This window comes from Hippocampus bargibanti, linkage group LG18 (assembly GCF_051943395.1).
Source record: "Hippocampus bargibanti isolate YZ-2025 linkage group LG18, ASM5194339v1, whole genome shotgun sequence".
Lineage (NCBI taxonomy): Eukaryota > Metazoa > Chordata > Actinopteri > Syngnathiformes > Syngnathidae > Hippocampus > Hippocampus bargibanti.
Genome location: NC_142751.1, coordinates 9634217 through 9659451, shown reverse-complemented (window position 1 = coordinate 9659451; position 25235 = coordinate 9634217). Strand labels below are relative to the sequence as shown.

The 25235-nt window shown below is 42.1% G+C and overlaps 3 protein-coding genes across 4 annotated transcripts; 1 reads left to right on the top strand and 2 right to left on the bottom strand.

Annotated features, from left to right (window-relative positions):
- Positions 1-1682: 1682 nt before the first annotated feature.
- On the bottom strand, positions 1683-9760 carry LOC148884513 (TBC1 domain family member 10A-like). Its single transcript, XM_089020061.1, has 9 exons — positions 9002-9760; positions 8217-8316; positions 7738-7845; positions 7465-7571; positions 5826-5940; positions 4694-4759; positions 4269-4458; positions 4035-4189; positions 1683-3285 (listed from the first exon to the last, which is right to left on the bottom strand). Exons 1-9 carry the CDS (start codon positions 9193-9195, stop codon positions 2902-2904), a joined length of 1419 nt encoding a protein of 472 aa, XP_088876187.1. The 5' UTR covers positions 9196-9760; the 3' UTR covers positions 1683-2901.
- Positions 9761-11111: 1351 nt separating this feature from the next.
- LOC148884512 (protein phosphatase PTC7 homolog) lies at positions 11112-19664 on the bottom strand. Its single transcript, XM_089020076.1, has 6 exons — positions 19152-19664; positions 17490-17669; positions 16662-16860; positions 16440-16563; positions 16231-16360; positions 11112-14516 (listed from the first exon to the last, which is right to left on the bottom strand). The coding sequence occupies exons 1-6, from the start codon at positions 19351-19353 to the stop codon at positions 14458-14460; spliced, it is 894 nt and encodes a 297-aa protein (XP_088876202.1). The 5' UTR covers positions 19354-19664; the 3' UTR covers positions 11112-14457.
- Positions 19665-19816: 152 nt separating this feature from the next.
- Positions 19817-24922, top strand: LOC148884511 (uncharacterized). 2 transcript variants are annotated; one of them, XM_089020058.1, is made up of 2 exons: positions 19817-20109; positions 20461-24922. In XM_089020058.1, the coding sequence occupies exon 2, from the start codon at positions 20465-20467 to the stop codon at positions 22154-22156; it is 1692 nt and encodes a 563-aa protein (XP_088876184.1). In that variant the 5' UTR covers positions 19817-20109; positions 20461-20464; the 3' UTR covers positions 22157-24922. The 2 variants fall into 2 exon arrangements, with proteins under 2 accessions (XP_088876184.1, XP_088876183.1); XM_089020057.1 differs by having other exon boundaries at positions 19819-20092.
- The last annotated feature ends 313 nt before the right edge of the window (positions 24923-25235 follow it).

Below are 25235 nucleotides of genomic sequence, written 5' to 3'. Positions count from 1 at the left end.
ACCCCCCATTTGAGATGCTAATTCCTGGCCGAGCTGAAAGAGCCGGAGTAACAGGTGTCGGAGGACGTGTGTTGCTGCTGCGAGGGTGCGGGGAAGGCAGAGGGTGAATGTTAACCAACACAGGGGGGTTCTGTATTTGGTGAACTTTGGCCCAGCTCGTTGTGAGTGGCATTTTTCTTTGGTTTTATTGTCTTTATACAGGATTCAACGGGGGTCATTGTTAAGTGACAGTCTGCATGACCAAATCACTTGACAAAAAAGAGCATGGATGGACTTGACACCATTTGTACAGTATTCATAAAGCTGATGTTTTGTAAATACAAACGGTCCATGATGGTATGATACTATTTTGTAAGCCTTTTTCATAAGTGCGTTGTCTTGTTAAGTAGCAGCTAAGTAGCGCCATCTATAGACAAGCCAAACCCTGCCCGATGAATTCAAAAAATGGGGGCGACATTGCTTAGTGGCTGGCATGTCTGCCTCGCAGTTCCGAGGGTCAGGTTTAAGAACCAGGTCCATTTTTCGGCCTCCTCTCACATTTCAAAAATATGGCTGGCGTGTACACTGATGACTCTTAAAGGACAACCGACGTCTCCGGACAAGTTGTGTCCATAATTTGTAAAATGGCTTCAAATGACTTCTACTGAGCGGATTTTACAAAGATTCCACCGCATATAGCTTTATTTTACCGTTTAAGACTCGCGCTGAATATTCCGGAAGTCTTGTTTTTGAGTTGGTGACGAGTCCTCACCCTACATCACTCAAGGAACGCCCCTGACCGAAAAAAGGACACATTGTAGCAGTCCTTCCATCACGTCAATACATTTTGCTGTACTTTGGTCTGAAAACGTTGTGTAGGACCAAAAAGAGGCAGAAGAGGGTGACAAAGCTCCATGTAAGGAATTAATCAGCCCGTTTCCACAGGCTGATTAATTCCTTACATGGCTTTGTCGCCATTTTCTGCCTTTTTTGGGTGCGACATTTCCCACCTCCGACATTTCATGCCTCAAAATGACACAGAATAAATTGTTTAATCAATTGCAAACATGTATGCTTTCTTCTTCAGAACTATTTGAATCATATTCATAACTGGATGAGTAACAAGAAAGTATATTCTCCGAATCTGAAGCCATTGTTTTGATTCTCGATCAAGGCAAGACGTCTTGCCGTGACACCACGAACATGGGGGCGGGACCTTCTGAAACTGGCCACTTCCGGTTTCAAATTGAAGTACTTTTTAAGTCATTTGTATTGGTGTTTTGCATTTGACTAAAAATATCATATTGCATGTTTTGGGTATTTTAGATGCTATAAAACATTTTTCTGATGTCAGTTAGGAAACAAAAAAGTGACGTTGGTTGTCCTTTAAATTGTCCACGAGTGTGAATGCTGGCGGATGTTCATTTGTCTGTGTGTGCCTTGGAAATGGTTCGCAATCAGTTGAAAGCCACCGCCATGCTAAAAAAAATACTTATTGTCTGTTACAAATTAGCTAGATAGCTATTTAGCTAATAGCTAGGTAGCTAGATAGCTATATAGCGACTAGATAGCTACCTTGATATTTAGCTAGCCAGCGAGATAGCAAATAGCTAGCTAGCTAGCTGGATATGTTACGATTCCACAAAAATATATATTATAAGGCTGTAAACTGTTGTGTGACTCCGACAACAAGAACCTCCCGATGCTGCTTCATAGCGTGTTTATTTATTTATTACCCCACCAGTAATCATCGGCGACGTCTTTATCCCCAGCATGCCTGATTTTGCATTCCCAACATGAATAAACACTCCCGGTCTGACAGATACAACACACCCAATGTAAAAATCTTTGGCGTCGCTGCAACAACAATGTCCTAGAACAGTTTCCTTCATTAAAGGGGGCTGAGTTAAAGTCGTGTGAATGTGTTTTTGCGCTCATAAAAGATAAAACAACAGTTTTTCGGGCGACTGACACTGAGGCTGCCGAGCTGGGAAATTTGCTGGCAATGTTGCGGAATATGACGTGGCCGACAACATTAGGTACAAATGCACAATGCCATGATCACCCCCCCTTGCAACCCTAACATACAAAATTAGCATTATTGCCTTTGTAGTGGTCATTTTCCCAAAAAAAACTAACAGTGGATTTTATGAGATGATGCACCTAATAAATATTGTGGCTGGTGAGTAATTGTAGATGGTCTGCTTGGTCATGATCAAATCTTTGAATTAATTAACAGCACGAGCTGTTAAAGTTAGTTACCATGTTAAGTCACCAAAAAGCGACTCCAGCTTCTCACTGACTGATCAAACCTTACATGGGGGAAAAAAAAAACCACAGTAAAAAGTGCACGCAATTCATCAGCGCCACCTTCAGTTCATTTGGGAGATTACACATTTGATATCCTCGCTATCCAGTTTAAGGACGTTACGAGTAAAGATGGCACACTGGAGGAACGAATTGTCTTCCGATGCATGTTCTTATTCCACTGCCAGAAATAAATGCTCCAAATTCATTAGAAAATTCATTCAGTATCCTTGAAAACCAAGTTCAGGTCCACGTACTAGCTCAGAAAAAGCATTTGGCTGTCAAACAAAATCCTGCAGAAACCGTCTGTGACTCTTACTATAAATGATTGTTGATGATCATGATAAAATCATGAGAAATTTTTACGAAGTCACACGACTAGAGCGCTACACTTAAACACCTGATAATGAGGACAAACCGCATACGAGTATATGGACGTGAAGTTGGGACACCAAGGAAATTAAATAAATGCTAATGCGGTTCTTCAACCGATGTCCCACATTCTTGACTTTCCCAAATGATTGAAAGTTATTCTACAAATGTGAAAAGTGTTTTAAAACCTGGCACATTCTAAGAAATCTGATCATCTCTGCTATGGAACGACTGGTGCCGTGGCTACAAATACGTGTCGTGTTCAGCACTGCTCACACTCCCTCTGGACGCGTTCGTACTCACTGGCTGTAGGAAGGGCGACGGTACCTCAAGAGCCGCCGGTGTTATATCCGACCCCCCCGGCGGCAGAACACTCTTCTTTCGTTTCTCCCTTTTGGCCTTGCGAGTGTCCCTAGCGTCATCGAGCTCCGAAGGAGACTCCACGACGATGGTGGGCCGCTGCATCAAATCCTGTCGGTCCGGAGGCTCGGCGGCCATGACGGCCTTTGAGCCGTGCATTCTGGGAGGGGATCTGTAGTGGAGGTCGCCGTGGGTGTCTTTCCAGCGCCGCAGCTGCGCCAGGTGCTCCTTCTCGATGTCTTTCTCAGATACGGACAGCTCTATGGTCTGCATTATCGTGAAAATAATTAATTATGATGGCACCTTTTAACTCATTCGCTGCCATTCCGGAATTTATTCAGGAATTGAAAAGCGTGACGTGAAGTGCCATTCCCTAATTTGGTCTGGTTTTGTTTTTTTTTTCTTGCAGGGGGGTGACGATAAAACGCTGGTCAGTCCTCTGGCAATGTTTTTTCCTCCCACGAGGGTGCAGCATTTGCATTTTGTCCATGTTAGCATTTTGTTACAGTTTCAGCTGTTGTTAAATCACTATGTAAGTATTGTATTTTGTACAGCCGCCCCCATTTCAAGCTCATATGACTCAAAACCCATCTAATTTAGGAATTAACTTAAGAGAGTCTAAGGTTTCTACCGCTGTATTGAATGTTTATGTAGTCCTAAAACTCATTATCCTCTGGGTCCTGGAATTTAAGTGACGATGACAAAAACCCTGGCACTCAAGTGTACACATTTTTGTCTGGCAGTGAATGAGTTAATTGTCCCCCAAAAATATAAACTGAAGTTTTAATGTTATCTGTATCTTTAACAAAATTGAGAGCGTTTAAGATCAATTTGAAAGGCCACTCTGAACAATTTGATGCTACCAAGCAAATTTGTAACCAGTCTACTGTTTGTCGGTACTGTGGGGAATTGTGAACCCCCACTTGTGAAACATTTTCTTTTGGATGAACAAATGTGATTTACCCCTTGAAAAATGGAAAATAAGGCTTGAATCTACAGAGTGACTAAAAATTCACCTCTTGCACCAAGAAACGCTCCTGCATGTACTGTGGCGGTATGGCGCGGAGCCGCTCCATCGTTTCGTAGAGACCCGGGCAGGCCCTCAACTTCTCCTGAGATCCCAACATGCATTTGAGCAGGACCAGACCAACGCGGAACAGGATCTTCACTCCTGAAAGTAAGAGGAATAAATGACTCGGAAAGAAGATGGCGAAACGGCATAATATGCACATGCGGATAATATGGCGTACCCTCGCAAAGGAACATGTCCCACACGCGAAGCACGGAGGCCCAGGGGAGTGTGCGGGAGAAAGCGCACATGAACCACTCGGTCATGTACAAGATGGGCTCTAGTTTGTGTTGCTTGAGGTGACGGTGCGCCGTGGGAGACACCCGCCGCAGCAGAGCGTATAGGATCTCTCCGTCCAGCTGGATGGCCTCCTGCAGGGGGGTGACGTGAAGAATCAGAATCATTTTTATTGGCCAAGTATGTAGAACACGCAAGGAATTTGTCTCTGGTACAACACGCTGCACTAGTAGTAGTCAATGCAATAACAAAAAAATTCAATATCGACTTTAACGATAAAAGAAAAATCTCAAGGATAAATGATATTCTCAACGTGTAACCCCTTCAACAGTGGTTTTGTTAAAAATACTACGCAAGTGTGCATCTTACCAGGCCTGAACTGTAGTATCCAGGAAGGTACTTCTCACAAATCTGCACAAGGACCCAGAACGCGTCCTAGGAAACAACAACAACTTTTGAATGTTGGACAAGTACCCACGTAAGCGTTATTATTTTTTTATGTAAAATTGCTTTGATTGTGTATCACGATATGTCAATAGTTGAAGGATTTATTTTTAGGGCTAAGATATTTGGCAGAAAAAGTAAATAGGGATTAATTGCCCGATTGAGTCATTCACTACCAGACAATGTGCAAAAATGTGTCCACTGCAGTGGCAAGGTTTTTGTCATTGTCACTTGAATTCCAGGACCCACGGAATATTGAGTCTTAGGACTACTTAAACATTCAATACAGGGTTAGAAACCTTAGACTATTTTCTTTCATCAAAAAAAGGTTAATTCCTAGATAATATGGATCTGGAGTTATATGAGCTTGAAATGAGGGCGGCTGTACAAAATGCAATCCATAGATATTGATTTATATAGCGTTTTGACAACAGCTGAAGCTGGAACAAAGTGGCAACATGGAAAAGGGGGAAATGCTGCCCCCTCGTGGAAAAGAAAAAACATTGTCAGAGGCCATGGCCAGCGCTTTATCAGCACCCAAGCATGACAAAACACGTCATATTTTCAATTCCCCAATAAATTTGTGAATGGCAGTGAATGAGTTCATATAAAAAAATACACCATGGATAAATCAATTCCCTGTTCATGGCAATCTTCTAGTACATGGGCGTGAAGGTCAAGGCCCGGGGGCCAAATCTGACCCGCTACATTATTTCATTCGGCCCACGGAAGCAAATCAAATTTGTGAAATTCCATGATGCTTGCTAAAGTTCCTACCAAAATTTCAAATTGTCGCATGTAAACCACAACAACAGTCATTATTCTTGACTTCAGATTTGAAAACGAGTTATTCATTAATTTGTTGTGCGTTCCATATGTAATATGTGGAGGGGATGAAACATTCTAATGGCTTCCCCAAATTCACAACAGCCCTTGAAACGAATCCGTAATTACAATGTGGCCCACGGCAAAAAATGACCTTGACACCCCTGTTCTAGGACATTATTGTCATCTGTCCATAAGACAGATTTAATAGGCAGGCCGATTAAGTCTTTACCTCCGCAGGCATGTGCATGAGAAGCACGGCGGCAATGGGAGCTTGAGCCTGACAGTAGCCCTCCTCGGGACGGTGCAGCGTGTATGCCTTCAGCACACGGAACAAGTCTTGCTGCCTGAATGTGTGGGAGAATGGACAAACGGATAGTTTGTTAAATTGAGATTTTATTCATCCTCTGTAGGAAATGTCATTGTCATAACAGTAACTGTCCTACATGTAGGCTAGCACTAATAATATTGTGACAATCAATAAACCCAAAACAAATCCAAAGAGGATATTCTACCAGAATATCAAGATATTTCAGGTGCAAATGTAGGGAATAATTAGTCCATATTACAGTGACACCTTGGCTTACGAACTTAATTGGGACCCAGAAAGTGTATGTAAGGCGAAAAGTGTGTATTTGAAACATTAATTTCCCATAGGAAACCATTAAAATGAGAATAATCCATTCCCAGGTCCCCATAAAACATAATTTTCAACTAAGTAAGCCTTAAATCTACACACAATATACCTTATTTTATGTATAATAAACGTGCTATGGTATTGTAATTAAAGAAATAAACCGTACTGTAACAGCAACAGATGCTGGCAGACACACTAGAAACTTAATAGCTGGTTCCCTTGCTTGTATGATCTCTTCAAATTGTACAGATGGCTTGTGCGGGTTATTTGTGGAGCCTGATTGATAGGATATTTTAACCTTGCAGTCTACACTCCGCCTTTGAACTATCAATAAAGTTGAGCCGAGTCCAAATTTCACTGTTTTCTATCCATTGTCTCACCATTTCACTTTTGTTTTTTTGTTTCAAGCTTTATCGTCTCCCTTTCGTGTGTGTGTGTTTCTGTAACCCCTCCCACCGCTGACTGCTGTGTGTTTTCCTTCCCTCCTCTACCATGGATCTTGACCAATCACGGGCGGCTTTAAGAGGGAAAAAAAAGCCGGCTGCCATTTAAGAAGCTCCAAGAACCGGCTCGTTCGCGAACGACACATCACTCATTGTGGCGCTGTGCGTTTCCCGAAAAATAGTTTGTATGACAAGATTATATTCGCGCAAATTTTATGTTCGTAAGCCGAGGTTATCACTGTATAGTTATATGGCTCGCTATCTCGCCAGCTAGCTATCTATTAGGTAGCTAGCGAGGTTTCTATCTATTTGAGTTACTTCCAGGTTAAGTGAACGCTGGCGCGTGTGGCTGCCGCTGCTCACCCACATAAAAATTTATCCTGTGACTTTAAAGTGACCTTGGGAGTTTTGAAAGGTGCTTATAAATGAAATGTATTATTATTATTATTATTATTATTATTATTATTATTATTATTATTATTATTATTATTATTATTATTATTATTATTATTATTATTACTATTATTACTATTATTATTATTGTTATGCAATTATCGTAGGAAGTATAATATTGATAGTAATTTATGATGCAACAATATACATGATATAATGGACTCGTGCTGTTTGGTCCATGCAGATTCACATATACATGGAATTTTCCTTCATTTGTAGGAAATCTTTTTTTCACACACCATTTTTCATGTAATGCGATTATTTAAAGTTTTACAGCATCTGTTGAATTTTTGGTTGGTCTACTGAATTTTGGACACAGACAGGCGGACGGCGCTTACCCGTGTCCACCTCTTGCTGAAAACATTTCGTGGAAGGGAAACTGTCGGTGAAGATCTCGCTCGATGACATCCACCCATTTGGGATCTCCAGGTTGGCTGTCCAGTTCCTAAAAGTCATAATTTTGTAACGTTACGTATTTTTTAGAAAAGGGTCAAAACATTAAAGGAAATAGTAAATAGACTTTTTATTTTCATTTAATATTTTGGGAATGCAATTAACATTCAAAGCGCTTCAAATTCCAGTTGTGGAAAACATTTTTTTTTTAATCTGACCTGGAACTTGCCCCGGTTTTGCTCCTCCTTCACTTTTGCTCCCGTGAGGTAGAGCCAGGCGCGACCACGCAACGATGGCGGGATCCCCTTTTGACAACGCGCTTTCACCTGTGGAGATTGACGGCTATTTTTAACTGGTTAAATGTTTACATGGTGTTTAAAAAAAGGAGTCCCAATACTCTATTTATATGAGTGTTGGAAGCATTTTGTGTTTCAATTATTTTTCTCGCTCTATTATTTTGATGAAAGTTGCAAGCAAATCCCATGAGATGTAAAATAACAAACAGCACATCTCGGATTGGATATTTTCATTTCATTGATCAAATAAGAGCTGAGGAGCTGTTCTCTGGATTTTTTTGTGTGTGAAAAAAATGCCTTTTATTTTAAATCCACACTTCCAAGCCTCAAACATATCTAAATACCAACTCTGCATAATCTCTTTTAAAAATGCAATGCTCCAGGGGCATGCAAGCAAAAACCTTTTTGTGCTTTTTCGCCATCCACTTGTCCCAGCTGTTGAGCATCTCCAGCCATTTGGCCTCCCGGTGTCTCAGTACCTCCGTAGGAATTTCTTCTGCACTGTGAACAAAAACAAAACATATAATGAGCTACTTTCTCATCAGTTTTAACAGTATTCTGTCACACATAAATGGGGGAGGCTGTAATTTTTGGATATGGCTGATCTCGTTCTTATTCTTTCAACTAGGAAACGGTTCCTGGGACGAGACACCAATTAGTCATGATCAGCAACTATGTTTCCTGAAAACAGGATGCTGCAGGAGAACTTTTGCCCTACTTCCCTTTCACTAATAATGTTTGACTTTACTATGGTGCCACTAAAAATAAAAAAATGTCACTTTGACACTTTACAGTGACTTGCCGTCGTTGAAAACTGCAGTACTGTCTTGGTGAAAGCAGATTTTAATGTAGCTATTGTATTAAATATCATAATATTAAGTGTACCTATTGTAGCTGCAACACAGGTTGGTAAGCAGAACAATTCCCTGCCACTTGATGGTACAATTAACCCGCATATCCACCTTTTACCATTCATAAATAAGAACAGTGGCTTTATGTTCGACCAAGCACGTTTTTTAAAACATGTAAAATAAACTAGGTTTTGATATTTGGCAATAATCTCAGTTTGAGCCTCAAATGCATGACAATCAATTTAGGTAAGCTATTATTTCTACCATGCACTTTGTTTTGCAGACCTAAGAATGATGAAAAACATTCATATTTTAAACTGCATTTTAAGACTTACTGGAGTCCTGGATACTGCTGGGCTCCACCTGTGAATCCGTACTTGTCCACCTCTTTCTCGCCGGACGTTTCAGTACCGTCGGAGTCCAGTGTGACTACATCGGAGCCAAACGACCGAGTGCTCCCGTTGCTAGTCAGCTGTTCGGTGCTACCCTGAAACTCAAGCTCTCCATCGTCCCTGTCGGGTTTTGCCATTTAGCCAACATCTACCTTCGCAGGCAAACAGCCCGGTAATAACTTAAACACCCTGGCCTTATTTTTTTTACTCGTGTAAGCCTCCGTGTATCCCAACCATAGTCACGGGTTTATGCTAACTCGCTACGGTTGCTAGGGGGGCGGGCGGAAGCGTCTTCGCTTGATGCTGTTAAGACCCCCATACCTAAAAGTCACACCGTGCATTTAGCGTCATGTTCTTTCGTCCACAAATTCATTAATAGAGATCGATGAAACGATAAGGCGTGTGCAGACTCGGAACCAAAGTGCCGATATCACACGCACCTGTCAGTTGAATGACGCTGTGCTAAGTCTTCGCTACTTTCGGCAGGAATGCAGCCTAGCACGTTTGTGAGGACGTCCAACAAAAAATAAGAAAACAGCTCTCTAACGCCCTCTATTAAGGTGAGGGTCACACTGCAGCTTTACAAGTTCATTCACATACACTTGTTTTAAACTTGCCTGGAAACTTTGGGAAATAAAGACCGGAGGAAACTGTCGTGATTTTTAGCAAACGCTACCAAAGATGGACCAAATTACGGACTAAAACGGCTCCCAGGTGTCTTCTACGAAGACCGCTTTTTGCTAAGGAAAGCACGCCTGCCCCCTGTGGGACGTAGAAGTGTATTACAATAACTAAAGTCACGTGGGACAGCCGAATCCATCCATTCTTGCCACGTTCGAGTTTTAAAATTTGTACTCAGGGTTTGAGATTGAACAATTTGTATTAATAATAATTTAATTTATAAGCACCTTTCAAAACTTCACTCAACCCGGAAGTAACACGCACACACACACGCATACATACGAAGTCAAATGTGCATGGAAAATTTTAATCGTAAAACTAAAGTTTTTTTTTCAATATCATTAATAGTGAATTAAGATGGTGCTTTATTTTCAAATAAGTCAGGGAAATAATTTAATATGAATAAATAAAATGTAAAAAAATCAAGATAAGACCTTCCTCTTCCTTCCATAACTTTGCTGCTGTGAAATCTAAAATTCTTCACTGCGATACTAATAAAGGTAAATTCAATTAAAAATTGAATTAAAGCATAAATTACATTCCATCTCTTTGTGCCATGCGAGTTGGCTTAGAATTTCTGAAAACAGATTTTTTTAAATCACCACAAATCAGTTTTACATTCAAAAATCATAAGGATATTCAGTTGACATTACAATAACATTAAAAAAATTATATTGCATTATCTGTAGTTGTATCTCTTGTTCTTATTCATAATTTCATCTGTGGTTTTATTTATGTACCTGTTTTGTGATTGTGAAATGCTGTTGACAGCTTTGAAAGGTGCTGATAAATAAAATGTATTATTATTAGTAGTAGTAGTAGTATAAAATGGTTAGTTATATTATCGAATGCATTACTCATATAGTTTTGGTTATTTTAAAATAGAATTATTCCAGCGTAATAACAGATATAGAAGTAAGCTCTATGCTTTTTTATCCTTTCATTGACTGTATGGACTTGTGAAACCATAATAAACTAAATTGCCACAAATAAACAAAACAATGTACCACCTAAAAAAATAGACTGTGGAAATTTCCATAAGGAAAATGTGGAAATTTCCATAAGCTGTCCTTCTAGTGTCACTGTAATATAACCTCATGGTGTTTTGTGCAAATTGCAGTATAATTTCTAATAATAATGTCCCGAGTAAGAATGAATCAAGTCAACAGCTTTTTTTAAAATATAAATACTATAGATTTTTTATTTTTTAAATATTGTACATTTTCAAAAAACATATTTACATAAATTAGACTTGCATTGTTATACTAAGACAGACATAGATGTTCAGTTCATTTACCCATACAAATATCACTTGTTGGAAAAAAAGGACAATCATACCAATCCAAGAGATGGCAGAAGCACCTTTGCTCTGAAGGGGGAGAACACACACACCTTGGGGGTGGGTGGGAAGACCCCCTCCCCACCCCATTCCGCCCACCCATGGGTGTTTACAGACTGCATTGAACAAACACTGGACAATATGGACGAGACAAGCTTGCAAAGACACGGAAGGCCTCTTGATGATGTGTTAAGGCTGAAACTGTGCTCTTCCTTTTCAGTCACGCGCTTAATTTCACAGCAGTTCTGCCTTGGTCTGCATATACATGATAAATGTCCAAAACATATGCATTAGAAAGACATAAACTAGAAGAATTGACTGAAACCATGCAGAGAATAGGAGTGACAAATAACACTTTTTTGTTGTTGAGTTAGTTAGGTGTGACTACTTTTTTGGGAGTAGAAAAAAAGATCTGTTTTCTCAATTTTTTTAGCTGCACTGGACTGTAGATGTGTCAAAACATATCACTTACTCTAGATTTACTGCAGGTAATCAGATTTTTTTTGCTTACCTGAGGGGTAAACTGTCACGAAAAAAAGATGAAATTTGAAGACTCAGCATGCCAATGTGACTTTTAATAATCGTAAAAATCTAACTCAACACTTTTTTGTCTTTTTAAATTGTTCTGCGGCATACTTAGCTATGTGAAGACTATTCCACAAACCCTTCCTCAAAAGTACAGCTCCTATGACATTTAGAATAAAATACATACATACATACATAAAACATTGACATTATTGGTCTCTACCAACACGTTGCTTACAGAAGGACCTACGGTACAGAGCAGAGTTCCCTTTAAATGCATTCTAAATATATATATGGCTTTCCATCTTTGGCTTCTGAAAACCAGTCATGCACGAGTGCTACAGATAATGACACACGTAACAAAGACAAATTCATCAACAACATTAAGACAAAAAAGAAACAAAAGACAAAAACTCTCTTCAGAGACCCATCTTGCCATCATACGATATTAAGAGCACAAATCGTGTACAGTATTGCTGCATGTTTACGACCACAAGGCGTACTGATGAATACAGAAAAGACTTTAGTGCGCCCATTTTGAAAATGTCCAGACATTTTGTCCAGAGTAGTGTTATCTGAAGGGCATCCTGCCACAGTAGGACATGCGTTTTGGGATTATTGATGTAAAGGGATTAAACTCTGAACGCACACAAGGTCTCTTAACTCATTCACAGCCATTCAAGAATTGAAAACATGACGTAGAGCGCCATTCCCGAATTTGTTTGGGTTTTGTTTTTTCATGCCTGGTGCTGATAAAGCGCTGGCCATGGCCTCTGGCAATGTTTTTTTTCTTATCCACAAGGGGGCAGCATTTCCATTCTTTTCCATTTGAACGCTTTGTTTCAGATTCAGCTGTTGTTCAAGCGCTATATAAACCAATATGCATGTATTGAATTGTATTTTGGACAGCCACCCTCACTTCAAACTCATAACTCCAGACCCATATACTTTAGGAATTAACTGTTTTTCTGATGAAAGAAAACATTTGAAGATTTCTTACGCTGCATTGACTATTTATGTATTCCTAAAACCCAATATGCTATGGGTCCTGGAATTCACGTGACAATGACAAAAACCCTGGCACTGGAGTGGACACACTTTTGCACGTCTGGCAGTGTATGAGTGAACATCCAGGGTGAGCATGTTTCATATCATTCAGCTCATACATTCACTTCTCACACTCACAAAAAGCAGCAAAATGAACAAAAAACACGAACATGACAACTTAAAAAAATATTACACATTTGTCATCAACCATACACATCCTGTATTTCCTCAAATAGTACCCTCCCACACTTGTAAAAAAAAACATCCGTAAATAACATCAGCAAAGTGTAGTCCCATAGGTGGGCGATGTCAGAACAATTACTGTCCAATAAAAATGATGAATTGCTAAAATTTGGGATTACATAAAATCTCATCCCAATCTTGAGGGTTCATCGAATCAACCACTACTGGAGGATATACAGCACAGGTGTCAAAGTCAAGGCCCGGGGGCCAAATCCGGCCAGCCATATCATTGTTTTCGGCCCGTGAAAGCAAATCAACCATGTCAAGTTCCATGAGGCTCGCTAGAATCTGAACTAAAATTTCAAATTGTCCCATGTAAACCGAAATAACAGTCATTATTTTTATACTTTAGATTTAAAAACTCGTTCTTTTGTTTTGCGCTTTTCTGTAATTTGCGAAGGGGGTGAAACAATCTAATGGCCTTCGAGAGGAAACTGCAACTACAACGTGGCCTGTGGCAAAAAAAAAGTTTGACACCCCAATATACAGCATTTCAACAGGGCAGACGCTTTAACTCATTCACCGCCAGTCTCAAATTTATAAAATCGATATGTGTCATGTATTTTTGTACAGCCGCCCCTATTTCAAGCTCAGATAACTCCAGACCCATATAACTTAGGAATTAACTTTTTTTTTCTAATGAAAGAAGAATCTAAGGTTTCTTACGCTGCATCGAATCTGTATGTAGCCCTAAAAACTCAATATTCTGTGGGCCCAGAAGTGAAAATGCCAAAAAACCCTGGCACTGGAGTGGACACATTTTTGCACATTGTCTGGCAGTGAATGAGTTAAAATATTACCATTTGAAAAAAAAGATATCCATCTTTTTGTCCTCACACATGAGCAACGTATGCAAACGAGAATATTATCGGATGCTAAGCTTTTCCCAAACATGACATTCGAACTCAACAGACACGCACACTTACTTACTCCCTTTTCCTACCACGCCATCCTAGCAAATATTCATCCTAGCAAATGGAAGTGTGGGGATTAATCACGAACGCATCGCTCACAACAGTAAATCAAACAAAACTAGATCCAAATCAAGGGACAGTCCCCCCCAAAAAAAACAAGATTTTACAACCAGAAAGAGGCACACCCTTCCCTAAGCCCCAAACCTTAATAACATTTGTATGTCGGCTTCAACTGAGTCTCGTGGGCTCCGTCTTGTGCCCTCCGAGCGCTAATCTCTTCTGTCATTCACTTTCCCGACGCATCCTTCTCCTCTGCCATTCGGCCTCAAATAGAGCAACAAAAAACACATTTCAGTCCGCTTGTATTCTTTTCTCAAAAACCCGCAAAGCCTGGTTTGCGTACTTGCTTACAACAATGTGCAATTTCCACGCCGTATGTGCCGCACCATTGACATTTATCCGAGCTGCCCGCTTCCCCTTTGAACCAAACTGAGGAAGAAACTAACAAAAAACAACAAAATGGCCGACAGGCGCCGTGACCCAGGACGGAGGAAGATTCAGGCGAACGGCGGCCAAGCCAGCCTCTCTTAGGAGCCCCGTACACTCCCACCGTGCACATATACACGTTCGAGCGCACACACGCGCGTGCTCTAGTCTGTATATTCGGCCACGATGGACAGCAGCACCGTGATGTCGTCCGGCTTTCCTCCTGTAGAACAAACGAGATGGATAACGTATCGAGAAAGGAGCCGGGTTACGTTTTTAGCAGTTGTGGTGTTGCGGTGGTCACGTGACATCAACTGCGGCCAACTCAATTTACGCTTTATTTCTCAGTGATACCATGGCTTACGAACTCAATTGGTTCCTAGACAGAGTGTGTAAGGCGGACAGTGTGTATCCCAAAAAATAATTTCCCATTGGAAACCATTAAAAAGAGAATATCCGTTCCCAGGTCTCCATAACACATAATTTTCTAAGCGTTAAAACTACACAAAATATACCTTATTTTATCTATAATAAATGTACCATGGTATTATAATTAAAGAAATAAACTGTACAGTATAATAAAGTCGTTTTATTGACCTTTGTGATGGTCATTAATGGCTTGATGGAATAGAGTGGCCGGTTTCCTCAGCATTAAACACTTGATGAGGAACGGAACCTTCTTCTTTCACCATCTTGAGGAATGATCCCCTGTAGGTGCTTTCTCTGGGATAATTTTACCTAGTTCCTCATCAATTGTGTTCTGTTTAGCTGGGTTGATAGCTTTTTGCATCAAGTGTACAGATGGCTTGTGTGGGTTATTTATGGAGCCTGATTGATGGGAATTTTAACCTTGCAGTCTACACTCTGCCTTTGAACTATCAAAGTTGAAACGAGTCCAAATTCCTACACGAGTCCTGTTTTCTATCCATTTTGTCACTCTCTCTGTCGTCAGCCTGTCTCTTTAATGTTTAAACCACCTTCCCTCACTGCTGCGTTCTTGACCAATCACGTGGCTTTAACTGAAGACTGGGGGCGGGGAACAGAGGACCAAAACAAGCCGGCTGCCACTTTCTTGTTCGGAGAACGGGCTCGTTCGCGAAGGACACATCACTCACTGTGGCGCTCCGTGTGTATCCCGAAAAACAGTTTGTATGCCAAGGTAAAATTTTCATAAATTTAACGTTTGTATACGGAAAAGTTCGTAAGCCAAGGGGTTCGTAAACCGAGGTATCACTGTATTTTCAAACTTTTTCCTTATACAAGGCACACGTTCGACGAAGGAAAAAGATTTTCCAAATATATAAATATACAAAAGTTTTCCAATTATAAGGCGCTACAGTAGAGGCTAGCCTTACACAATACTTTTACAGGAGGTGCGATGGAGTCGGTGGCTGCTGATATTAGTTGTTGTGGCTCAATATGACTTCACATAAAAGGCGCACTGAAGGAGCAGGGTCATCTTTGGAAAAAAATCAAGGCGTTTGGGTGCGCCTTATACACCGGAAAATAGGGTAAATGTACTTTTACACAACTCACGTTAGTTGAGATGCACGAGTGACGTTGAATCAACTCAATACAGACGCTCCCCAACTTACGAACGAGATACATTCCGAACAGTCGTTTGTAAGGTGAATGTGTTCGTAAGTTGATTCAGTGCTATATTTTGGACGCAATGTATGTTTTAAGGCTTATATAAGTATTTTTAATGTTTATACAAGCATATGTAAGGCTTGTATAAGTAACCTGTATGGGTTTCTACTGAAAAATAAGCATTTCATAAAACATATGCTCTATAGAGATCTGTACAACTGGGGAGAATACTACAGTACATATGTTACTACAAAAATGTTCATATGTACCGTTGTTCGTAACTCGAATGTTCGTAAGTAGGGGAGCATCCCTATTTTTTTGTTGTCAAGAAACTCCTGAACGCTTACCTCTTACATTCAGGCCATTGTCACACGCAAACTGTGCAAACGGGGACATGTAGTTGGGATCGTAGGCCAGGTCGTGAGCCTGCTTTGCAATACTTTGTGCAGTCTGCAGAACGCTGTCGTAGTTGGTGGTCTGAACAAGACGGCAAAAAATACTAAATGTTTGTTATTCATACAATATGTTGGATGCTGAAGTAAAAATGAGGTCACACCTTGAGCTTCTTAAGCTCCTGAAGAATCATGTAGTCGGGCATGTTATCAAATAGGCCGTCCGTGGCGGTGAGGATGATGTCCCCGAGCTGCACGTCAAACGAGGAGCTATCGGCGGCTTCGGGGCTAAAAGTGGTTATTCCAGATGAATTGACAAAGCGTTTTTGGAAAGGGGAGGTATTTTTAAACACATGTGGTGCATTTCTAGGTACATCGGGTCCCACCTGTCACTGAGAACGGCGCCTTCGGTCCCGGGCGGGGCGATAGAAAGCTGAAAAGGCGTGTTGAAGTAGTGCTGCTGCTCGTCTGAACGGTGCACCACCTCGCCCCCGCGCACCACCAGGAAGCCCGAGTCGCCGAGGTTACACGTGTGGAGCTGGTGACTCCTTCGATCCAGCACTACGATGCAGGCGGTGCTGCTCCCTGCGAAATCGGCGGCGTGGCATTACGACGTCCGCTTTATCGGTGTGGTCAATAATTATTTATTCCGATGGGCGACTAGAGCATTGGGAGGCAAAATTCAAAGGAGCCTTCAGCTGTCGAGTCCAAGTACTGTACACATGACTCAAATCATATCAACTGTATTTATAGAGCACTATTTGAATCATATTCATAACTGGATGAGTAACAAGAAAGCATCTTCTCCGAATCTGAAGCCATTGTTTTGATTCTCGAGCAAGGCAAGACGTCTCTTGGCGTGACACCACGAACGAGGGGACGAGACCTTCTGAAACTGGCCACTTCCGGTTTCAAATTGAAGTAGTTTTTAGACACTTTATGTCATTTTTCTTGGTGTTTTGCATTTGACTAAAAATTTCATACTACGTGTTTTGGGTATTTTAGATGCTATAAAACGTTTTTCTGATGTCAGTAAGGAAACAAAAAAGTGGTGTCGGTTGTCCTTTAAGAAAATGCCCAGCACGCTTTGCATTTCAGTACATCTATCCCCTCATAGAATACGAGAACATGACAAAAATGTTCAGGGTTTATTTTTGACTGTGCTCACAATGTACGCATGTGTTGTGGTGGATTGTGACTTTGTAGAGCCTCACCTAAAAGGGGAACTTTATTCTGCAGGAGTTCATAGTAGCCAGATGTCAGGATGCCCACCGGATTGCTGGGAGTGAAGCGGCCCTCTTTCACCAGCCGCTCGCACGTTCTCATCAGCGTGGCGGAAAACTGAGATGGGTCCACGCCGTAGTCCCGCCAGCCACCCACGCCATCCGCTACGCCTGTTAAGACAAACAGAAAGTTACATTTAGCACACTTAGCTTCAAAGAAGGGAATATGGTGCTGGGTGTTACCGATTTTTTGTGCCTTTCAGAGATGTCACAAAGTTCGAATTTATGTTCATGGTGAAGAGCGGTTATTGTCAGGTAAACCCTGAATCAATAAAAGTAAAAAGTTCGGGATATAAAAGGTGGCGTATTCTTATGGGGAGATGATTTCAGAAAAAAATTGTAAACATGAAGCAATGGATGCATGTTAAGCAAACGTTAGAATGAGTAGTGGAACGTGTAGATGATTCAATTCTAGATTTTAAAATGATTTAATCAAGGCACAAATTGAATATCTAAAGCTGACCTCGACACCAGTGTTTTTCAACTTTTTTGAACCAGGGCACGTTTTTTCACATTGGAATGTTTTTGCGGCACACCACGAACTATCTCGTAAGAAAAAGGCAATCTGTGAGGTGTTGCCATACGAACGAATATTAATATTACCCTCCCTGTCTTTTCAGCACGGACACGGCACAATGACATAATATTAGCAGAAAATGATTAATAAATGTTTGTAAAATTTTAAATTTGAAAAGGGGGCATTGGATAGTTCCTCACGGCACACCTGACGATCTCTCACGGCACACGAGTGTGTAGAGTCTACACCACAAAGGCGAGAATGCAACCATTGTTCCACCCCGGAGACTGGCTGATGCAAAGTATTCACGTGTTTTGTAATATTAAGTGTAAGCGCTCTTTAAAGGTTGTGACATTCCTTTATGGTTCAATTTCACCTTTCATTCACATAAAATTGCACACAAGCTACGGAATGTGTGCATTTTACCGAACATGTTGAATAACGAGCGAACGGGTTTCAAGGCACGTTTGCAAGCAGGCTTTGCGTGTTGTCTTGTAGGTGTAGAAAAAAACTTGAAAATAGGACAAAGTCCCTGATTTTTCTAAAGTCGGTTCGTTTATTAAAACCACAGTTGAACAAGTCAATTCGAGCAACGCTAAGCGGCGCTGTGAGCAAAATGGCCGCCTCCATGCTCGACCATTCTGACCTTGTTGTTTTCTGTCAATGCTTCGAATATATGTTAATTTCAGCTCCAGTGTGCTTCCAATTACTTTATTTATGCAGGCTCACTCGAGTTAGTTAGTTATCTTGCGTCGTTTTTATCTCGGACGGTATCTAGGTGAAAGGTCGTTTGGTGTCTGGCATAAAAACCACACCTTCCTAACATGTTATGACAATTTAAGGACGCAATTGTAGGTCCGTTCCACACATTAAATGTAAATTAATAATAAATTAAATTAATTAAATAGCTAGCCGATAACGTTCAGGGTTTGTGACAGGAGGGTGTGGAGGGTGTAGTGTTTTCATCGTGAGGTCAGTCCACGTGCAGCAGTGGATAGACTACTGAAGGTCAACCGGGTATAACCGGAGCCTGCAGACTAGCTGAACGTGTGCACGATCTGGGGAGTGAATCTTACCTAGTACATCTGCGCTTTTGTTCCTTGCGATGAAGCAGGCGTCGTCCCCATAGCACATCCCTTTCTTAAGAATCCCCTTCCGAAAATCCTTGCCGAAGCCATAGCTTGCCGTAACGAGGCTGTAGTCGTGCCCGTCCGTCTGCGAGAGTCCACCTAAGACAGCCCGGGCTACCAGTCTGCCATAAGACAGTACGGATAACATCCCCAACCCCAGCGAGAAGCCCACGCTGCACCCCTGCCCGGTTTCAAACCCTCTCACGCCGTCGCTTTTCTCAATTCGTCACGCTCGGTCTATTGTTGGATTAGGGCGTTTTTAGCCACACATGCACACCAGACGGCTCCGCTTCAATGATTTACTAAAATAGGCTCCTAGGTTTACTTAAAACAACCAAAGAATACTGCAACTTTGGTGCTTTGTAGCCGGTTTGGTGTCTGTGGTCCTCCACAAAGTACTCTTCTTTTCGACATGTTTCCACCGTGTATCGCGTGCTCATCCGGGTATTTTTTCAGTTTACGGCATGACGTCACAACCATCGTGACTTTAGCCAACAAGAGAGCCGCTTGTCGATCCGCCCAGCTCAGGCTCCTGCAACTGCGCGTGCGTAACAGAAGCGCTTGTTTTGTAAACGGTGCGTCACAATGGAATAAAATAAAACGTGACAGGAATAGACCTTCCAAAATATTCACATTGTATTAATAACAGAATTACATAAAACAATTTCCCGAAAATCGTACAACCGGGCAAAACCGTGTTTCTATACACAGACCGTATCTGGCCTCAATCCGCGAGTCCGGTTTGGGGCGTGTAGGAAAACGAGTGCACTATCTGCAGCTCAAGACCCAACCCTCATTGCTCAGAACGGGACCCAAGGAGACCACACGGACGACGACAAGACGAAATAATCTAACGACGAATAACGGAATTTAGCCGCTAACACTCGGTGGGGACGTTTTTCGGGTGCGCTCAATAATTATGCTATGTCGTTCCATTTGGGACAAGTCGACAACGTCTATTCCGTTATTTGTTTTATTCTAACGGTTCAATGCTATTGGCCAAGTTGTCAATTTATTTTCACGGGAAAACAAATCTTTATGTCCACGTTTGTAAATTTTGACGTTGTTTCATTATTTAGTTTGAGCATACGATGAAAAGACAATACATCCCGATTGCTCAATAATCGAGTGAAAAGCTCTCTGCTGGGTGTCCAATTAAAAAAAATGGAAGATGATATAATTCCTTCCCGTCTCGGTTGTTGCTATTTCAGTTGCTTTCATTTAAAAGCAATGATGATGTTTATTTTATTCTTAGGGCCATGATGAATAGATGGTGTGAGGCAGCTTTGTTGTCTTTCCTCCTCATATCGCTGCTAAAAACCGACTCCACATGGGCCCGAAAAGGAGGCGGTGGCAGCAGCAGTAGCAGCAGCGGCGGCCGAAGACCTTCCACCTCCACTTGGGGGAACCGCGGATCGCAATCGAAACCGTCCAGCTCGAATCCAGGAAGCACTTCCAACCGAAACAGCAATCCATACCCCTCTGGTGGAAATTATCCTGGGGCAGGAAATAGAAACCCGTCGAGTTATCCAGGAGGCGGCAGTTACCCCAACCAGAATCCCGGTCGAACCAATCCTGGTGGATATCCAGCCGGCGGTAGTTATCCAAACCAGAACCCTGCTGGCGGTAGTTATCCAAACCAGAACCCTGCTGGTGGTAGTTATCCAAACCAGAACCCTGCAGGGCGTTATCCAGCCGGTGGTAGTTATCCAAACCAGAACCCTGCTGGTGGTAGTTATCCAAACCAGAACCCTGCAGGGCGTTATCCAGCCGCCGGCGGGTATCCAAACCAGAACCCAGCCGCCGGCGGGTATCCAAACCAGAACCCTGCAGGTCGTTACCCAGCCGCTGGCGGCTACCCCAATCAGAACCCAGCCGCTGGCGGTTATCCAAACCAAAACCCCGCAGGCCGTAATCCAGCCGGTGGTGGATACCCCAACCAAAATCCCGCAAGGGGCAATTATCCAGCTGGAGGCAGTTATCCCAACCAGAATCCAGGCAGAGGCGGTACCAACCAAGGGTACCCGGCCGCTGGCGGTTATCCCAACCAGAGTCCTGGAAGAAATCCTCCAAATCGGAACCCATCTGCTGGAGGCGGCTACCCAAACAGGGGTGGCTACCCGGCCGGCGGAAGCTACCCAGCCGGAGGGGGCTATCCTAACAGGGGCGGCTACCCGGTTGCGGGAGGATACCCAGCTGCAGGGGGCTATCCCAACAGAAACCCCATGCAGTATCCAGCCGCGGGTGGCTACCCAGGCCGTGGCGGATCATTCGGCTACCCCCAAGGAAACCCCAATAACAAAATTCTGAGCCCCCACATCGGCGGGGGCGCTTACGGATACGGTGGTTACGGAACGGGAGGCTCCCCCTTCTCCCGTTCGGTGCAGAGTATGGGTTACAAACCCAAATCTACAGGATTCGCCAAAAAGGCCATGCTGGCCGCGGGCGTGGGCGCCGTCGCGGGAATGGCGGTGGGATATGGCCTGGGGCGCTTCCCTCGACCGCACTTCTCTTTCCGCAACCCCGAGGAAGAGAATTACTACAACAACTACATGTACCGCCGTTACGGCTCACGATCCACCGACGAGAAGGACTTTGGCCGCGATTACGTCTACAAGCGGCCGCCCAGAGCCGAGACCTACGACGCATTCATGGCCAAATGCATGAACAGAACGGATCTACTCAAGGAGCAGAAGACCAACTCCACCGGGGGGAACGAAGAGGACGACGACACAGTGAGTATCGAAGAGATCGGCTACCCGTCCCTGGTGGAACAGATGAAGGCGAGGCGCTGCGTGGAGAATTACATGGTGTACTCGGAGCGCTTCCTGGAAGAACGCAAGACCGACTATCAGGTTCAAAGAGGTCGCAGCGGCCCGCCGAGCGTCGGGGTGGCGCAGTTTTTCCCGTCGCTCTTCATGCTGCTGTTTAGCGTGTTCCTGCTCCAGTAAGAACAATTAGACCCCAACGTTAGAGCTGCACGTGTTCATACAGTCAATGCTGTTAAAGTTTATCCTATATAATCGGTAACCTCCATGAATTTTGCACCTTCCGACTCATGTTTAGTCAATCCGATTATACACTACTCCTAAAACTTAGCGATATTAAGCTTTCTAAAATGCACTTTCAATCAACTTCAGAGAACAACTCATTTTTTAACATCTCCAATCTTAGATCCAAGGTTTCAATGCTTTTTTTATGACAACATGAAGCTAATGGTGTTTTGACCCTTCAACGGAACAACCCTGTCCTGTTCAATCGGAATTTCTATTTAAACTGTCTTGATACAGGCTTTAGCACCCGTTGTTATGGTTCAACCAAGACGGCACTGAAGAATTTAGTAGCAGGTCTTTCGCCAGGAGATTTTCGATAGCAGAGAGAATGGATGAAAAGGTTTCTTCAGCTGTCATCTCTTCTTTGAGGGTGTCGGACACTTCGCTCCTCATCTGAAAAGTTTCATCAGCAAACTAAAGTTGTGCTGGGAGCTCTGGCCCTATATACATCCTTAACGTACAGGGCTGGCGGTGCCAGACCTCTGCTTTGATAATAGTACATTTCACTTATAAGTGCCTTTCAAAACTCCCAAGGTCACTTTACAGTCACAGGATACGTTTTTCTTTGTGGGTGAGCAGCGGCAGCCACACGCCCCAGCGTTCACTCAACTCGGAACTAACTCAAATAGACAGAAAGCCTGCTATTTAGCTAATAAATAGCCAGCTAGATAGCTAATAGATAAAAGACAGATAGCTAGCTCAATAGCTAATAGATAGCCAGATAGCTAATAGATAGCCAGATAAATCCCTGCTTTAGGTTGGCGGGAGCAGTGCTCCCTGAAGTTAATCTGATTACTTTTGTCCTGTCTGATTATGGCTATGACTGGCCCTGATTGCCCCATTCGCTCTGGTGTCACCTAGATAGCGTCAGGGAGCAGTCCACTGCGCCCCACTCCCAACCTTAGAGCAAGGACTTATCAAAGCAGAGGTATGGCACTGCCACCTCTGTACATTAGGTATATACTGTACATATAGGGCCAGAGCTACCAGCACAATCTGTAGTTCACTGATGAAGCTTTTCGGATGAGGAGCAAAACGTCCGACACCTTCAAAGAAGTACAGATGACGGCTGTAGAAACCTTTTCATCGATGGACCACTCGTATACGACTGAGAGCTTACACAGACTAAGAAAACGTGGGTATTCAACTCCTTGTTCAAAACTGGCATGCGTATTTAAATCCTTGGATGTGGAGATTACATACAGGTACCTAACTTTTGAGTAGTGTGTGTACATGTATACAGACACAAACACGGGTCGGTGCATGAAAACTAACAAAGGGTTACAGAGTCTTGCTGGAAAAAAAAAGTTATAAACCGAAGGAGTAGTTAGTCTAACATGCACTTGTTTTTGATTTTTGCACTCCATGTTGTTGATCACTGAATTCATGTTTTTAAATTTACGCTTTTAGCGCCGTTGGTTATGATCGCATCGCTCGTCTAACAATGCAACGCCGGGCTTTAGATGTTGTTCGCAATCAGGTTTGGCGGGATGTTGTGTAAAGAGAGTGCCTGCTTTTCCACGGACATTTTGATGCAAATGTTTTCCCGGGTGTGATTCAGTTGAAGCAATAATATGATGAAAAACACAGAGGATAAAAAAATAATAAAATTGGAGTTGTAATAAAAGTTACATGGATAATTCTGAGGACCCTGGAAAATTAATAGCTATTTAGCAGATAGCTAGCTTTCTGATGATCTCCCGGAAGTAACTCAAATAGATAGAAAGCTAGTTAGCTATCTAGTAGCGAGCGAATAGATAGCCAGCTAGATAGCTAGCTTTCTGGCGATCTGGCAAGCTATCTAGTTGGCTATCTATTAGCTCGCTATTAGATCGCTAACTAGCTTTCTATCTATTTGAGTTACTTCCGGGTTGCCGCATGTGGCTGCCGATGCTCACCCACAGAAAAAAAAAACTTATCCCGTGACTGTAAAGTGACCTTGAGAGTTTTGAAAGGCGCTTGGAAATGAAATGGATTATTATTATTATTATGTAATTCTAGAGATTGAAATCTGGTTGAACTGGAAAAAAAAAGACAAATCTAACATCCATGATGTACATTTTTTTTACATGCAAATATCTCAATTCTGCTCAGTTGTTAGCCGTTTTTGCTCGCCGCTAATTGTAATTTGACCTTCACCAGTGCTTCTGGGACGGAAACATGACATGCTTTTTTTAGAATCTGCACCTGTCATTTGACTTGCTATGGTTCCTTTGCATCGGCGTTATTTTACACATACATTCACTATCTGCATTGTACTCTGTTTAAATCACTTGATCGACTTGTTTTGTGTTTGGATTAATGCATTTCTAAACGTCTCAGATCATTGTCGTATAATCTCATGACTTTTTTTCCCCCATATGAATTTATTCTTCAATAACTCAGTTTTTTCAAAATCTCTTTTTAACTTGTATGAATTCACAAATTATTCAGTTTCGTCAATTTAAAATGAAGGTTTGATATTGTAAAAAAAAATACACACACACAGGTTTGTGTCTCCCGAATGGAAAACAAGTGCACTTCTTCTCTTATACCATATTCTCAAACTACGTCATTTAACTTGATTGCGTCAATGTTTTTTGTGATATATCCTACCAGTACGTTGTGCTATAATTTGCCGTCAATGTGTATGTAATCAAATAAATTATGTGTCCAAAATCCCGATTTCTGACTCACTTGTCTGTACTTTCTCATTCAAACATTTAAAGGACAACCGACGCTTCCGGACAAGTTGTGTCCATAATTTGTAAAATCACTTCAAATGACTTCTACTGAGCGTGTGTTATCAAGATTCCACGGCATATAGTTATATTTTACATTTTAAGTCATTTTTAAGTACACTTTAAGTCATTTTTATTAGTGTTTTGAATTTGACTAAAAATATCAGCCTGCGTGTTTTGAGTATTTTAGATGTTATAAAACGTTTTTCTGATGTCAGTGAGGAAACAAAAAATGGTGTCGGTTGTCCTTTACAGAA

Bases quoted from the DNA above. Each gene is read 5' to 3' on its own strand.
- LOC148884513 (XM_089020061.1), bottom strand. From the start codon at position 9,195: ATGGCAAAACCCGACAGGGACGATGGAGAGCTTGAGTTTCAGGGTAGC. The intron at 8,317-9,001 runs GTAAGTCTTAAA...TTTTGTTCACAG, and splicing joins CAGCAGTATCCAGGACTCCA to TGCAGAAGAAATTCCTACGG. The intron at 3,286-4,034 runs GTGAATTTTTAG...ACGATAATGCAG, and splicing joins AGCGTTTCTTGGTGCAAGAG to ACCATAGAGCTGTCCGTATC.
- LOC148884511 (XM_089020058.1), top strand. From the start codon at position 20,465: ATGATGAATAGATGGTGTGAGGCAGCTTTGTTGTCTTTCCTCCTCATA.
- LOC148884512 (XM_089020076.1), bottom strand. From the start codon at position 19,353: ATGTTATCCGTACTGTCTTATGGCAGACTGGTAGCCCGGGCTGTCTTA. The intron at 16,361-16,439 runs GTGTGACCTCAT...CGTCTTGTTCAG, and splicing joins AGGAGCTTAAGAAGCTCAAG to ACCACCAACTACGACAGCGT. The intron at 14,517-16,230 runs GTAAGCGTTCAG...TTTGTTCTACAG, and splicing joins CAATGGCCTGAATGTAAGAG to GAGGAAAGCCGGACGACATC.